The sequence below is a fragment of the Tursiops truncatus genome, chromosome 1, assembly GCF_011762595.2.
Source record: "Tursiops truncatus isolate mTurTru1 chromosome 1, mTurTru1.mat.Y, whole genome shotgun sequence".
In the NCBI taxonomy this organism is placed as follows: Eukaryota; Metazoa; Chordata; class Mammalia; order Artiodactyla; family Delphinidae; genus Tursiops; species Tursiops truncatus.
The window spans coordinates 70,293,331-70,309,352 of record NC_047034.1 but is presented as its reverse complement, the minus strand read 5'-3'; the positions used below and the strand labels follow the sequence as shown (position 1 = coordinate 70,309,352).

Genomic DNA, 16,022 nt, shown 5'->3' with positions numbered 1-16,022 from the left:
GTGTGAATAGACACTTCACAAAAGAAGACCTACAAAGTGCTAATAGGGAATTGAGAAGATAATCAACATCATTGATTATCAGTGAAATCAAAACCACAATGAGATGACACTATACCACACTACAAACTCTTTAGAGTGACCAAAATTAAAAACTGAAAATGCCAAGTGTTGGCAAGGATGTGGAGCAACTGTAACTATCAAACACTGTTTATGGGAATGTAAAATGGTACAGCCATTTTGGAAAAGAGTATTGCAGCCTCTTAAAATGTGAAGCATCAATCTACTATGTGACCCAGCAATTATACTCCAGAGTGTTTACAAGGGAGCGATGGAAACATATGTCCACACAAAGAATTGTACATGAATTTTCATAGCAGCTTTATTTTTAATAATGACAAATGAAACAATCCAAATGTCCATTAACAGGTAAATGGATAACAAAAGTGGTATATACATATAATGGAATATTTACTCAGCAATAAAAAATATATATATACTATGGATTCATGAAGCAATGTGAATGAATCTCAAAATCTTTCTGTTTGGTGAAAGAAACCAGGCACAAAAGAGTATATACTCTATGGTTCTATTTATATAAAATCTTACAGCATACACTGTAATCTACAGTGACAGAAAGCATATCAATGACTGCATAAGATAAAGGTGGAGGGAAAGAAGTATTACGTACAGGATAAGGAAACTTTGGGGGGTGATGGAGATATTTGGGATCTTGATTGTGGTAGTGTCTTCATGGATGCATATATTTGTCAAAATTCATCAAATTGTATACTTTAAATCCATGCAGTTTACTCTGCATAAATTATTCAATTATTTGTAAAAAAATTAAAATAAATATAAAGAAAGAAATTATAGTAATGTCTTGAATCTTAATGCCTCAACTGTTACCTTCCTGACTAGTTGGGAAAATAATTGCCTCATGAATCTTCTCTCAAATATTCCTTCAACTCTCCCTGACTGCTTACAGGTACTACTATTTGCCCTTAGTTTGAAGATCTGCATAAGGGGTTCTGGGAGGGAGGTCCTCCATACACTCGGAACTATTCTGTAGGCTGTACAGCCCCTCTGGTGTCCCCATTTCTTGCTGGCTTTTCCTGATTCTGTCCATCTTATAGGTTGCTGTCCTTGGTGCTGCTTGCACCTCTTGCATGCACTCCTGGAGAGTGGCTCTCACTGTCCATGGGAAGCTACCTCAATCCTGTCTTTCTCCCTTAAGGATTTTTTTCTCTCTTAAGTCAAGAGAGAGAGAAAACCTGCCTTTTGTCACAACTCTTTTAGATGGGTTTCCCACAGCTGGATCTAGTGTCATGTTCCCCTTTTCCTGTATACCTTATTCGTTCTGGAGCTCAAGGTGGGGAGGCATTTGGAGCAAAATTTAAGGACAGACACAGACTACACCTGGATTCCTTTCTCCCTCTAAAGGCCAGGCATACATTATGGATTGCATATTGTACCTACTAATATGGAAACTAGAATGGTAAGTCCCTCTTTCATAATAAAAATATGTATTTCCTCTTTAAGAAGGCAATCATTTTTTCCCTTGGCAAATGATCTTGTTAGTTGAATTCATTAGTCAAGGCTAAAAGCCTCAAATCAGATTGCATTTTGATATATGTTATACTTCCTGATATCTAAGCTTCTGACACCCAAGGGGAAAAACATAAAATTTGAAATACACAATACTTTTATGCTTGAGGTGTTTTCAAGGTTTGCAAAGCATCATTTCATTATTTACTTAATGTTATCAACAATGGCTGGTGTAAAATCAATGATGTCCATAAATTGTATCAGTTGAGGTGCATCAGTCCTCAGTGAACTTCTAGCTTCCTTCCTTAAGGTCTATTGTTTTCAAAGCTAAAAAAGGTCAGTGTAACACTAGGTGATAGAGGCTAACAATTTCAATTATTCCTTTTCTGCCTCAGCAGAACTTATGAATAAAACTGCTTCTGACATTTTTGCTGGCATACTTAAAAAAATGTTTTTTCTTCATTGGTAGACACCCAATATCTGTCAGTCAATTGAGGAATTGATTAGGAGTCACTGGGCAATGGAAGGGGATGTCTTCCTTTGAGCCTACTAACTGCCTTGCATCTCTACACCCACTGCCAGCTCAGGTCATGAGGGCTCCTGAGTGACACTAAGCTTTACCATCTGAGTCATGTAAATCATTGGCTCTACTGACATTCCAAGATTGATGTTGATGCTTCTGTAGCCATCAAATAGTGGATGTTGAATAATTAAACAGTAAAACTGAGCTGCAACTTGTAGGAGGAATGTTTGATCTTCTGAGAGATGAAGTATCTTGAAGACTACAAATTCTGTGTGGGCTGGGGTGTGTATGTGTGTGTGTGGCATATACCTGCATCTATCTTTATCTATCTATCTATCATCATCATCATCGTCATCAATCATTTGTCATCTATGTATCTATGTATAAATTTGTGTTAGTCTGCTCTGGCTGCCATAACAAAATACCACAGACTAGGTGGCTAAAACATCAGATATCTATTTTCTCACAGTTCTAGAAGTCCAAGATCAAGGTGCTGGCAGAGTTGGTTTCTGGCGAGACCTCTCTTCCTGCCACCTTCAGGCTTCGCAGATATCTGTCTTGCTGTGTCTTCACATAGCCTTTCCTCTGTGTGCATGAAGAAAGATAGAGAGGGCTCTGGTGTCTCCTCTTCTTCTTAGAAAGACACCAGTCCAATTCAATTAGGGGCCACCCTTATGACCTCATTTCACCATAATTATCTCCTTAAAGGTCCTATCTCCAAGTATAGTCACGTTGAATTTTGAGGGAATACAATTCAGTCCATTATACTATCTAATCAGACAATTTGGAAACTCTCTCCCATTAAATAGAATGTGTTATTTAAAAAAATCTTAATACTGATGTATAGTTCATGAAGAAATAGTATATACGTGGATAGAACAAAGCTTTTTGGTTGTTTCCAATTTGGTAGCTGGAACAAAGCATGTACGACAGAACATCAGCCATGCCACTATCAACCCCACAAAAATGGAAACAAGATGTTTAGAACAAACTGTTTATGTAGAGATAGTACATTAAAAGATTTTGATCCCACTTAGATCAACCGGTCACGATTGCATCCTCATGATCCTGGCTAGACCATTTCTCCTTTCTCATCAACAGGCCCGGGAGCTGAAGGCCCAACTGCCCTGCCTTCACATGTGTCTTTACTGTGAAAGGAATGCAGAATTTACTCAAATGCTGATCACTATGTTCCTAGATAATACACAGACTCAGGCACAGAGGAAGTTGGCAGAGCTTTCACCCAGCCTGATGTCCCCTATAGCCCAGCCTCTTGGGATGCTGAGCCCTGGAGGGAAAGAGGTAGCATGGCTGGAGATAACAGAGATAATGACACAGGCTGCTTCTCAGGGTCTCTGTGAGCCACTATGGGTACAGAGCTAGTGGTCTATGGCTGACAGTGCACCTGGGACATTCTCATAGTTTTCTGCAGCATCTTCAAGGTCCCTGTCTTGATTGATGACCAGCCCTGCAGAATCATCTAGATGTGCCTTCTTCAACTCTGAATAGATGACTACAGGCTCCTAGTGGAAAAAAAAAAACAAAACACAGAGAGTAAGTACCTAAATGTAGGTGAGGAAGAGCAGAGGGGAAAGCAAGCCAGGAAATATGACCCACCTTATCCTCCCAGTGTTTCTTTGGTGAATTTGCTGTTGAATGGGAAGAGGAAAGAAAAGTATTAAACTGTGGGTAATACATTGTAACTTACAACCTACTCACAGTGCATTCCAAGCCAATCTTTCCTCTGCTGACTCATTTCCTGTCTCCTCTGCTGAATTCTTCCAAAGCCCTCACAGAGCAAGAATCTCATCCTCACACAAACAATAAAGCCTTTCCTCTGCCCATAAAATGCCCAGAATGACTTTCTTGAAAATATCTTCCTTTTTCCACAGCTCATCACAACCCCAGCAGAGCAACTCTGTTATTTCCACCTCCCTACTACTATTTAGGGCCTCTATGGCTACATTGATCATCTGGGAGAAGGAAGTAAATATGATTCACTTCACTTTGCACAGAGAAATTGGAGGAGGCAGCTCCAATAGGGACTTGGCATTCTAAGGCCAAACAGAAAATGCCCAGTAAGCCAAAGATACGCAGTGCTAACACTGAGAAAATTCAGTGTGTGTATTTCTCCTAACCTTCCAAGGGATTCTTTGGATCTCTTTCATTTAGTTATTCAGCCAATAAGCATTCAGTGAACAATGACCTTCTATTAAGCATTGGTAAGCCATAAAGTGGCAAAAATGACATAAACTCAGTCCATACAATTAAGAATCTTATCATTTTTAAGGAGAGAAATAGAGAAACAGACATGGAAACAAATGCAAGAAGTATTATGAGCACCAAGATAAAAATACATATTAAACTATGCTGTTGCCACAAAGGGTAATCAGTTCCTCTCAGGTTAGGAGATAGGGAGGGCTGGTGGGAATTACTGAGTTTCACGATGATAACTGAATTATTTCTTGAAATGTGAGCAAGGGTCACAGACAAACTAGAGGCAAGAACATTACAAGACAAATAAGAAGCACGAGCACCAAAGCACAAAACCACCCAGTTTGATCAAAGAAATGTTAAGAGTTCAATATGGCTAAAGTAAGGACATAAGGCAGAGCTTAGAGGAGGGACAAAATCACAGGGGAAGGCAAGGGTCATGCTTTAAAATGGAGAATCACTGAGTGCAGTTAACCTAGACAATGATGTGATCAATTGTGCATCTCAGAGGGATCACACTGGAAACAGGTCGTTACAAGGTTGGAAGGAGAATGAGATTAGAAATAAAGAGACCAGTTAAGAGAATTACAATTGTCTACACATTAGATAATTAAAGACTTAATTTATTATGCCTTTGTTCATTTATTATGTTCATTTATTGTTCATTTATTATGCCTATGTTCATTCATTCATTAAAGAAAAATTTGAGGGGGCCTATCATTTTCTAAGCATAACACTATATGCTACTGATATATTAGCAAAGAAATAAGGTGTCTGTCCTTAAAGAGTTTATGGGGTAATTGTGGCAGTGTAGACAGGTAAGAGGGAATGGATATGATTATAGGATTGGTAATATAAGAGGAGCAGTTAATGCCTCTCATGTTGGATTCATATTGAGATGACTCTTTGATCAAAAACCCCTTGCTGGATTTGATAAAACACTGCCACCTTACCTCTACTTGTGTCTCACCTGAATTTTCTTTTGTATCTTGGATGCTGCAGATCTGGGAATAAACCAGGTTGCTCTCACCAAGATCCACTGCAAAACAATAGATCACAGTTGGCTGCAGTCAAGAGCTCACACTATAAACTCTTCTTCCCAGTCACCAAGTTTATAACCACCTTCTAACCTTGACATAGTGACAGAAATGACATTTTTATATTGAATATGACTGAACCATGGACTGTTGCTCAATCTCTCTTCCCTCCCTGGTTCCTCCCTGGAGCCCTCTGTTCCTTAGGAAGTTCTCACCATTGCTGTACACTGGCTGCTGTTCCATTGGGTCTGGTGGTTCAGAGTAAGTGGGTTCTTGGGGGTCTGTGTGGGAGGTTCTAGAAGGTTCCTTAAACTCCTTGGGACTGTAACTGTGACAGAAGGGGAGAGAGACAAAAAGGAGAAAAGTATTTGTGGATTACACAGAATCTCAGGAAAATCAATATCCAGGAAGAGCTCAGCATGGTTCATGTGAAAATATCATGGCTGCTACTCTGAGTCTTCATGCTTCTTTTGAGAAAACGTCAGAAGTATGGCACAAGACAGAGCCAGGGCAGCATCACAGAGAAGGCCAGCTGAGGCAAGGTCAGAGGACAAAGGCTACATAGTTCAAGGTCCCTTTGACAGAGTAAACACTTGTGTTTGCCTATTTTTTATTACTTTCAAAAGTTTAAATGTTTCAACATTGGTACACAAAGGCTTCTGCATTCCACAGAAGTTGACCTTTGTCCTTTTTTAGGTTCCTTTCAGTTTTCTACCTCATATTACAATGATCTACCTTTCCTGTAAAATATTATGAAGGCTTTTCAGGAAAAGTATTTTTTTCCAATTTCATTTCCTTCTGCAGTTAATATTGTGAGTTGAACATTGCCAGCATTCAATAATTGTTTCCTGAATGAGTGTATGAGTGGGCAAATGAGTGATAAGGGAGTGAATAAATGTAGCCTTATGAAAGATGATATCATTAAGACATCAGTGATCAATTCTCTACTGGCGCACACTTAAGGAAGGAGATAAATTAACCATGGATAGTAAATAACATTATTTCTGTGTATAAGTAGGTATAAGTGAGTATTATTCACAACTATGATCAAAAGTGGCTTTCTTAATCACATTTTTTATTTCATAAGAATTTGAAATTTTAATAGGAAATGAGTAAAATATTTTTAATGTACATAATTCCATGTTCTATCTTGTGAGCATAAATAAAATGAAAATGCTGACAGCACAAGAAGCAGAGACCTCACCTAGGTGTTCCAGTGGTGGAAAGTCCTCCTGAAAAACAAAAAAAGGAACATTGATGATAAGTGATCTCTGTGGACAATGTGCTCTATGTTAGAATATCCTTTCCCAGAAATCAAATTCAGTCTAGATTTCAGCTATGGCAAACCTTTGAGAACATCCGGCTCCACCCCTTATGTCATGTTATAGATAAAGAAGGTGGGGTCTGGAGAGACATTTGCACAGAATCACACTTATTCTCAATCATTCAATCAGTAATAGCAGCATGAACTCTAAGTAGTTGTGACGAAGTAGCAGAAGAGAGACAACTTAATATTTAACTCTAGATCAAGTGCTTCCCATACTCCCACTTCTCTATTCTCACTGCAGCCCTATGAGGTAGAGACAAGGAGACTGAGGCCTAGAGGGGGGTTAAAATTAATACTTGTTACACAAGTATGACTCAATAGGACTACCAGAATAAGCCCAGACCTTTCTTTATCTCTGACCTTGCAAATCCATTTCAACAACATTGGGTGCATATTGTTTTCTCCATACCCCTTCTTTCCTTCGCTTTCACCTGGCTAATACCAATTTATCTTTCCTCCTCCAGAGCTTTCCCTGATGCCAACAGGCTGGATTAAGTGACCTATATCCATGCACATAGAACCCTGCAATATTAAAATTACTATATTGTATTTTAATTATCTATTTCTGTGTTTGCCTCTAACTCTCTCCTTCGTGAAAAGGTGTGTTACTTGAAGGCGCAAAACTTGTCTTAATTATTTTTCTATTTCCAGTGCCTAGAAGTTTGAAAATATTTAATAAAGATTTGTTAAACGACTGAACAAATTAAACTATGTACTATGAGGACTAAAAGAAAAACAAGTTGACAATTTTTTAATAGGTGACTACATGTAAACCTAATTTGGAAGCCTACTCCATCAGCCTTGAAAATATGTCAGCTTTCCATCAACACAAAAATATTGAAATCTTTCTGGCCTGCCCAGTACAGCCTCCTCCCAGTTTCCCATCTCTGCCCTTTGCCTACTTATCTGTGGCTCTATATCTGTCTCACTGGTCTTAGAGGACACAAGTTATTTCCCAAAGTAAACATATTCAGCCTTACCTCTCATGGAAAATGACTGATTAATGCCTACAAACCCCATCTTTGGGAACCAGGTGTCCTGAGTTAAACTAGAGGTGTGTAAGTGTGATCCTGGCCTGTATCTCTCTCCTCAGGGCCATTGTAACCATATCAATCAACAACTAATACCCTTACTTGTAAGCAGGTTAACTAAGTCCCAGGATGCATCTAAGAGTCAGATTATCTCTTCATCTGCATAAAGGAAAACAGACCCAGAAGGTGGCTATTTATAATATAAGCTAGTATTCACTAAAGATATATGGGCCAGGCACTGTGCTAAGCAGTTTACATAGATTGTCTCATAGCACCTAAAAGGTATATACTATTATTATGACCATTATACAGCTAAGGAGACTGGAGTTTGGAGAGTTACATTACTGGAATTTAATTCCAAGCAGTTATAGAGTCAATAAATATATCACTCCCTTAGGTAACTTGGAGGAAACACTCAGGCTTAAGGAGCAGAGTCCTTCACTTTTAGATGAATTTGAAAGGCCTGAGCTTTTCCCTGAGAAGACTGGTCAATAATGAGAAGGAAGACTTTGCTATGAGGGAAGTACAGTAGACAAGATTTTGAGATGTGAAAGGCAGAGATCCTCTGATTGACACTGTCAGAATTCCTTAGTTGAGTTTGCTATTTAAAAAAACATTTCCCTTAGATGTAGAGGACAGAATCTCCTGGGTTTCTACCCTCATGGATCACATTAAATAATGATTGGTAATCTTTCCTTCTCTTGTGTTATTTGGTGTTGTACTGACTGAGCAACCTGTTTTTTTAATATTATCAACTGCAATACTGAGGTTCTAATGTCTGCACTTCTAGTATGTTACTGATTAATAAATGACATCCAGATAGGTAATGAGATAGAAAAGTAATTTTTAAAGTAGGAGGTACAACCAGCCTTTTACAAGTCACCAAGATGTAATGGAGAGTATATGGACTCAAGGGCTAGGGAGACCCCAGTTAAGACCTAACTCTGACTCTTAGTAGATACACATGAATTTGGAAAGGTGTCTAACTTCTCCAAATCTTCATTTCTTCATCTTTAATATGGTTATAATGATATTGGTTTAATTGAAGTGAAATGTACATACTGAAAAACTGAGAGAATTAGACACTATAAAATTGCATATAATAGACTCTACATGAATGACAGATTTTATGATGAATACTATCAGGGTTAGTGCTACACACATAATTGTATATGTAATATTATTTAAGAAACTATTAAGTAGCTTTAAATATCAGTCATAAAATGATGATGCCATTTTTTATACAAAGAAGAGGAAGGATGGATGCTCATTGATTGACCTGAAAGTGGAAGTCAGAAGACAATGCTTAACCACTATCATTAAGGAAAGTATGTAAAGCTTTCATTAAATTGAGACCCAATTATTTGTTTATTTGCTTGATTTTCAATATGAGCCCTGAAAAAGGAAAACAGAACCATTTGTTCTGACAGAAAAAGAGAGTTCATGTTACACCACAGAGAAAGACAGAAAGTAAAGGATTAGTAATTCCAGATATAAAGTCTTGAAACCTTATAAGCACCCAAAGCACTGAATAAAACAGTCTATGCACTCAAAGATTTCTGATCCATGAAAAAACATTCAGAGAGAAAAATAAAAGCAATCACATAAGAAAAAGGCAAGGATTATGACAGATTTCTTGTTAGAAACCATGCACACAGGAAGACAGTACAGCATCTTTAAAATATTGAAAGAAAACAAAATTTTCAACCCAGAATTCTATGCCAGTAAAAATATATTTCACAAATGAATGCAAAACAGAGACTTTTACAGACATACAGAAGCTGAAATAATTCACCACCAGCAGACCCATACTACAAGAAATGTTAAAAGAAATCTTTTAGGTGGAAAGAAAATGATACCAGATGAACATATGGATATACAAAAAGGAATGAAGAACATTGGAAGTGGTAACTTTATAAGTAAATGTATAATATTTTAAAATTATATGTAAACTTCTTTAAAAGATAGTTGTTTACAAAATACAAATAGCAATGTAACAGGCAGGGGAGAAATGGAGTACACAATGGTAAGATTCTTATGCTATACATGAAGTGATAAAATGTCACTTGAAAGTAGACTGTGATAAGTTAGATATGTATACCATACACTCTAAAACAACCACTAAAATAACAAAGCAATGAGTTATATAGATAATAAGCCAAAAAAGGAAATAAAATGGAATCATAAAAAATACTCAAGTGGTCCAAAAGAGGGTAGAAAATAAAAGGAAACGGAAAACAAAGAACAGATGAGACAAATAGAAAACAAATAGCAAAATAATAGATTTAGGGACCTAACCCTATCAATAATCACATTAATCTAAATGGTCTAAATTTTTAAAATTAAAGGGTAGAGACTGCCATATTAGATTAAAAAAATCCAAGTTAACTATATGCTATCTATAAAAATACACTTTAAATATAGAGGCACAGGGCTTCCCTGGTGGCGCAGTGGTTGAGAGTCCGCCTGCCAATGCAGGAGACACGGGTTCGTGCTCTGGTCTGGGAAGATCCCACATGCTGCGGAATGGCTGGGCCCATGAGCCATGGCCACTGAGCCTGCGCATCTGGAGCCTGTGCTCCACAACGGGAGAGGCCACAACAGTGAGAGGCCTGCGTACCACAAAAATAAAAAAAATAAAAAAAATAGAGGCACAAATAAGTTAAAAGGGTAGAAAAAAGAAATATCATGCTAACATTATTTATATTAATATATTAATGTCAAAGAATATTTCAGAGTAAATGATGCTACAGGAATAAAAAGGTCATAAGGATAATGTGGTCATTTCATCAAAAACACATAACAATGATAAATATTTGTGCACCTAATAATAAAGTTTCAAAATACATGAAGAACATGTGATAGAATTGCAAGAAGAAATGGAAACATTTACAAATATTGTTGAAGATTTCAATACCCTTCTCTCAATAACTGATAGATCAAGTAAAAAGAAAATCAGAAAGGATATAGAAGACTTCAGCAACACTGTCAATCAAGTTCACAAACAAACCCATAGTACAAGAAATGTTAAAAAGAAGTCCTTCAAACTGAGAGAGAATGATACCATATGGATGTATGTATATACAAAAAGGAATGAAGAATTCTGGAAGTGATAACTAAGTGGGTATTACCTAGACATCAAGCCAGAAAAAGAAATGACAAGAAAATAAAACTACCAAATCAATATCCCTTATGAACATAGGTGCAAACGTTCTTAAAGATTTTAGCAAATCAAATTCAAAAATTATAAGCAAGTGAGGTTGACCCCAGAAATGCAAAGCCAGTTCAACATTCAAAATCCAAAACCTGTATCACTAGACTAGAAAATAAAATCATATGATCATCTCAATCAATGTAGAAAAAACATTTGTCATTTCTTCTGTAAAAACTGTCAGCAAATTACAATTAGTAGAGAGTTCTTCAGCCTAATAAACAGCAGCTACAAGAAATCCACAGCTAATATTATCATATGCAGTGGTGAAAGTCCAAACACTTTCCCCCCTTTAAGTTCAAGAACAAGACAAGTAGGTCTATTCTCAACACTTCTATTCAACATTGTACAGGAGGTTCTAGCCAGTCCATTAAGGCAAGAAAAAGAAATAAAAGGAATCCAGATTGGAAAGTAAGGAGTAAAATTATCTTTATTCCCAGATGACTTGATCATCTATGCAGAAAAATCTGATGGAACCTACAAAACTAATACTAGAATTAATAAGTGTGTTTAGCAAGGTTGCAGGATATGAGATCAATGTACAAAAATCAACTGAATTTCTATATACTAGCAACAATCAGAAATTAAAATTTTAATTTCATTCTCATAATATCTATTAATTTTATCTACTAACAAATATCACTGTCTTTATATGCTTTTCAAATATATCTCAGAGTTTATGGTTTGTACTTATGGCTATTGTCTATTTTTGTTGTTGTGACAAGTGGAGGACTTTGTTTTTCCTTCTTTTTGTTTTCAGTAAGCTTTGGACTGGGGTTGGAACAGTAAATACTTAACTTTCTAATTTTTAAATGGAAGCTAAACTCTGTTCTCTGATTTAAATCTCAAATTAAATACATGGAGTAGTAACTTCATTAAGAAATTTGTTGTACCTTTTTGTCACTGCCACAGAGTGGCAGTGATTAGAACTGAGGGCTTAGTACTTGGAAAGGGATAATTGACCTTTATAGGATGTACTACACAAGTCCAAGTTATTACAGCAATGGCAAAAGTCACAACATCAAAGAGTAAGATATAGTCACTCACCTGAATTCCTTTGGGTCCTGAAGTAACACACCAGAGCAGCAGTAGCAGCAAGGCCAAGGATACTTAGCAGTCCTGCAGTGACCCCCTTGGTGATAAGCGTTATTTTGTTACTGGAAGGCCCTAAGTAAAGAGACCTATACTTGAGTTCAGGGCCAAATATTTTTTATCTAGACAAAAAACATGTATGTGGGGGCTAGCTATATATTAGGACAGGTTTTGCCAGGTTCTGATTTCTCAATTTGAATCATTTACAGTATAATTCGTAATTTTCAAAATAATAGCACATGAGAGTGATTGCCAGAATCTAACATTAAAATGTATTCCTTTTCCCTCCCTCACCCCCATGAAATCAGTACCAGTCTCCAGAAACTTCAAGCCTTGTTTTCATGTTAATAACTCTTTGACACTGGGAGAATTTCTACAGTCTATTGGAGAAATATTTTATTGCTTATAAATGTAACCTATAGCCCAGGTACCACCAACCCACCTGTGACGCTGAGTGTCACCATCTCACTGCGCTGGACCCCCAGGCCATTGTCAGCCCCACAAGAGAAGTTCCCAGAATGCTCTGCCATCAGAGTGAGGTTGAAGGATGCTCCTCCTCCAAAGGGGTCCGAGATGCTCCCCAGGGTGACATTCTTGTGATAAAACGAGTACAGGATCGGGGGAGAGCCTCTTTGGGCCTCACAGCGAAGCTCTAACACATCTCCCACCATAGCCTGGGCCCCAGCAGGGTGGAAGGTGAAGACAGGATGAGACACTGGAACTGAGGGAAGCAACATAGTTCATGAGCAGCTTTAATTAAGTATGTGTACAAGATAAGTTAATAAAGGAAATATTTAGTTTAGTTTAGTAGTAGGAACATAGACCTGGGATTCAGGAAAACCTGAGTTTAAATCCCATCTCTGCTCTTTATTAGCCCTGTGATCTTGATGTTTTAAAAACTTTTTACTAGCTCCAAGTCTCAGTTTATTCCTTCATAAAATGGAGCTAATAATAATTATATCACAAGCTATGGTAATAAGAATCATGTATGTAAAATGCTCGATAAATGTTAGCTACTATTACTGATAGAAATAATAACTAAAAGCAAGGTTTGTTTCTCCATATCATTGATTGACTCCTGAGACTTAGCTTTAAACCTAGACTTCCACACTTATCTGAAGTAAGACCTCATTACCTTTTACCCAGTTACCTTGCTTTATTTTTCTGCATAGCATTAACACTAACATCTATCAATCTATGTATCTATGTATCTCTCTCTTATTTATCTATCTATCATCTATCATTGTTGTATATCTGATTCCTCTAATAGAATGTACGTTTCATAAGGATGAGGACATATCTGTTTGTTCATTTTTGTATTTCCGGCTGCTGGAACTTTGTCTTGGCATGTAATAGTTCATCAACAATTCGTGAATGAGTGGATGACAAAATTGATCCAGATTGGCCCCAAAATATCCAGACACAGCAATAACAATATGATTTCCATTTTACTTTGTGATTATAGAAATAGGACAGCCAGGAAAAACAGAAAATCACTATGTTTTTAATTAATATATGGAATTATTAATCAATAATTAATTAATATGAACTGTGAGATTGCTGATTCTGCTAAGTTGTGAGGGAACCTGGATGAGCCAATCTGTGTGCAGTGCTTTAGATATAAGCTGTGTGCTTCATTGGCAAGAGAAGTTTGGTAAGGATCTTAAGCTTTGCTTTGCATCTGAGATTGGCTAAAGGGGAGGGAACATGGAGACAATCCATTGAATGGGAATAATTCACCCTTCTGTACATCCTTTACAATATATAGTGACCTGGGCCAAATGCGAAGAGTCTCAGGGGTAAGGCTTTATACATTCTTTGCACATCTCAGTGTGCCTTTCCACCCATGTCACCACCTCATATATTTTTATCCAATTTTTATTGCCGTAAAATGCTCATAACTTAACATTTTCCATCATAAACTTTTTAAGTGTACAGTTAAGTGGTATTAAATAATTTCATGACATTGTGAAACCAATACCACCATCCATCTCCATAACTTTTTACCTTGTAAAAGTGAAATTCTATACCCGTTAAACAATAACTCCCTATACTCCATTTCCCCACCCCGTGACAAGCACCAGGCTGCTTTCTGTTTCTATGATTTTGACTAACCTAAACATCTTATATAAGTGGGATCATACAGTATTTGTCTTTTATTGACTGGTTTGTTTCACTTAGCATAATGACCTCAAGATTCATCCAGGTTGTAGCATAATTTTCTTTCTTTTTAAGTCTGAGTAATATTTCATATTATGTGCATACCACACTTTGCTTATCCATTTATCTATTGATAATGGATATTGGGTTATCAACAGATAAACGGACTGGGTTGTTTCCATGTTTTAACTATTATGAGTAATGTTGCTCTGTACACGCGTGTACAAATATCTTTTTGAGAATATATTTTCAGCGTTGGGGGATGTATACCTAGAAGTGGAATTTCTGTATCATATGGTAGCTCTATTTTTAATTTTCCGAGGAACCTCCATAGTGTTCTCAATAATGATTTCATCATTTTACATTCCTACCAACATTACACAAGGATTCCAATTTCTCCACATCCTAGCCAACACTTGTTATTTTCTATTATTTTTATAGTACCCATCCTAATGAGTATGAGGTGGTATTTCATTGTAGTTTTGGTTTGCATTTCCCTAATAATGAGTGATGTTGAGCATTTTTTTCATGTATCTAATAGCCATTTATATGTCTTCTTTGGAGAAATGTCTATTCAAGTCCTTTACTCATTTTTTTAATGAGTGCCCCATGACGCCAGCCCCTGCCCCTCAACCCACAACGGCAGAGTCCACAAACCTTATGACATCAGAAAGGGTATAGGTGCCAGCCTGACCCTAGCTCCCACCCTACCCCCTTGCTTTGCCTGCATTGGTGGAGCCTATGACTCAAGGGATCTCAGACACGAGAGAACAGCCCACAATCCTGGGGCACCAGGTGATGATAACAGCAACACTTCAGGAGCAAAGCAGCAGTAACTCCGGAGGCACAGGAAGTGATAATAGAGCCACACTTCTTATAGAGAGAGGGGAGGATGGAAAGTGACTACTCTCAAACATAGCCAGAGGCAGCTTAGGTAAGAGAAACCAAAAACTTATGCCATACCACCACCTACTGGAAAACAAAAGAAAGGCCTCTGATATCTAACTGTCACCACATCAAGTGCACCAGCAGAGAAACTACCCATCAAGTACCATGAAGAATCACAGTAACACTGTACCACAAAAAGAAACTGGCAATTCTCCAGAAACCAAACTTACAGTCATGAAATATTGTGATCTAACTGAGAAAGAATTCAAAGAAAGTCAAAATAGTCGTCATTCAGAAACTCAACAAGCTACAAGAACACTCAGAAAGCCAGATTAATGAGCTCAGAAATAAAATTAATGAACAAAAGAAATACTTTACCAGAGATATTAAAACTCTAAAAAAGAGCCAAACAGGAATTCTGGAATTGAAGAACTGAATAAATGTTGAGAAGAATGCCTTGGAAAGCACTAGAAATAGATCAGACTATATGAAAGAGAGAATTAGCGATCTCAAGATAGAAATCTAGACATGATACAAGTATAAGAGGAGAGATAAATAAGATAATTTTAAAATGAGGGAATTCTCCAAGACCTATCTGACTCTTTTAGGAAAGGCAACATTAGTATAAGGGGTGTCCCAGGAGAAAACAGGGAGAGGCGAACAGAGAGTATATTTAAATAAATAATAGCTGAGAACTTCCCAAACCTAGGAAAGAAACTGGATATACAAATCCATGAAGCTAAGAGAACACTTAATTACTTCAAAGCAAAAATACCTTTTACAAGACATGTTATATTAAAATTGTCAAAAGTCAATCACAAAGAAATAATTTTAAGGCAGCCTGGGGGAAAAAAGGATGGTAACCTACAAAAGAATCTCCATGAGCCTAACATCAGGTTTCTCAACAGAAATTCTACAGGACAAGAGGGTATGGAATGACATTCTCAAAATACTGAGAGATAAAAAGTGTCACCCAAGAATATTTTTTCCAGCA

At 37.1% G+C, this 16,022-nt stretch overlaps 1 protein-coding gene across 4 annotated transcripts in view; it reads right to left on the bottom strand.

The window, feature by feature from the left end:
- Positions 1-354: 354 nt before the first annotated feature.
- The window catches only part of LOC101317270 (Fc receptor-like protein 3), a 41,235-nt gene continuing 25,567 nt past the window's right edge, over positions 355-16,022 (bottom strand). For all 4 annotated transcript variants that reach the window (XM_033856852.2, XM_033856856.2, XM_019932948.3 and 1 more), the window contains 8 exons: positions 12,423-12,701; positions 11,936-12,055; positions 6,524-6,551; positions 5,535-5,647; positions 5,253-5,321; positions 3,686-3,717; positions 3,474-3,591; positions 355-2,653 (listed from right to left, as the gene is read on the bottom strand). In XM_033856852.2, coding sequence (XP_033712743.1) covers positions 2,532-2,653; positions 3,474-3,591; positions 3,686-3,717; positions 5,253-5,321; positions 5,535-5,647; positions 6,524-6,551; positions 11,936-12,055; positions 12,423-12,701 — 881 coding nt within the window. In that variant the 3' untranslated portion in view covers positions 355-2,531. The remainder of the gene's footprint in view (positions 2,654-3,473; positions 3,592-3,685; positions 3,718-5,252; positions 5,322-5,534; positions 5,648-6,523; positions 6,552-11,935; positions 12,056-12,422; positions 12,702-16,022) is intronic.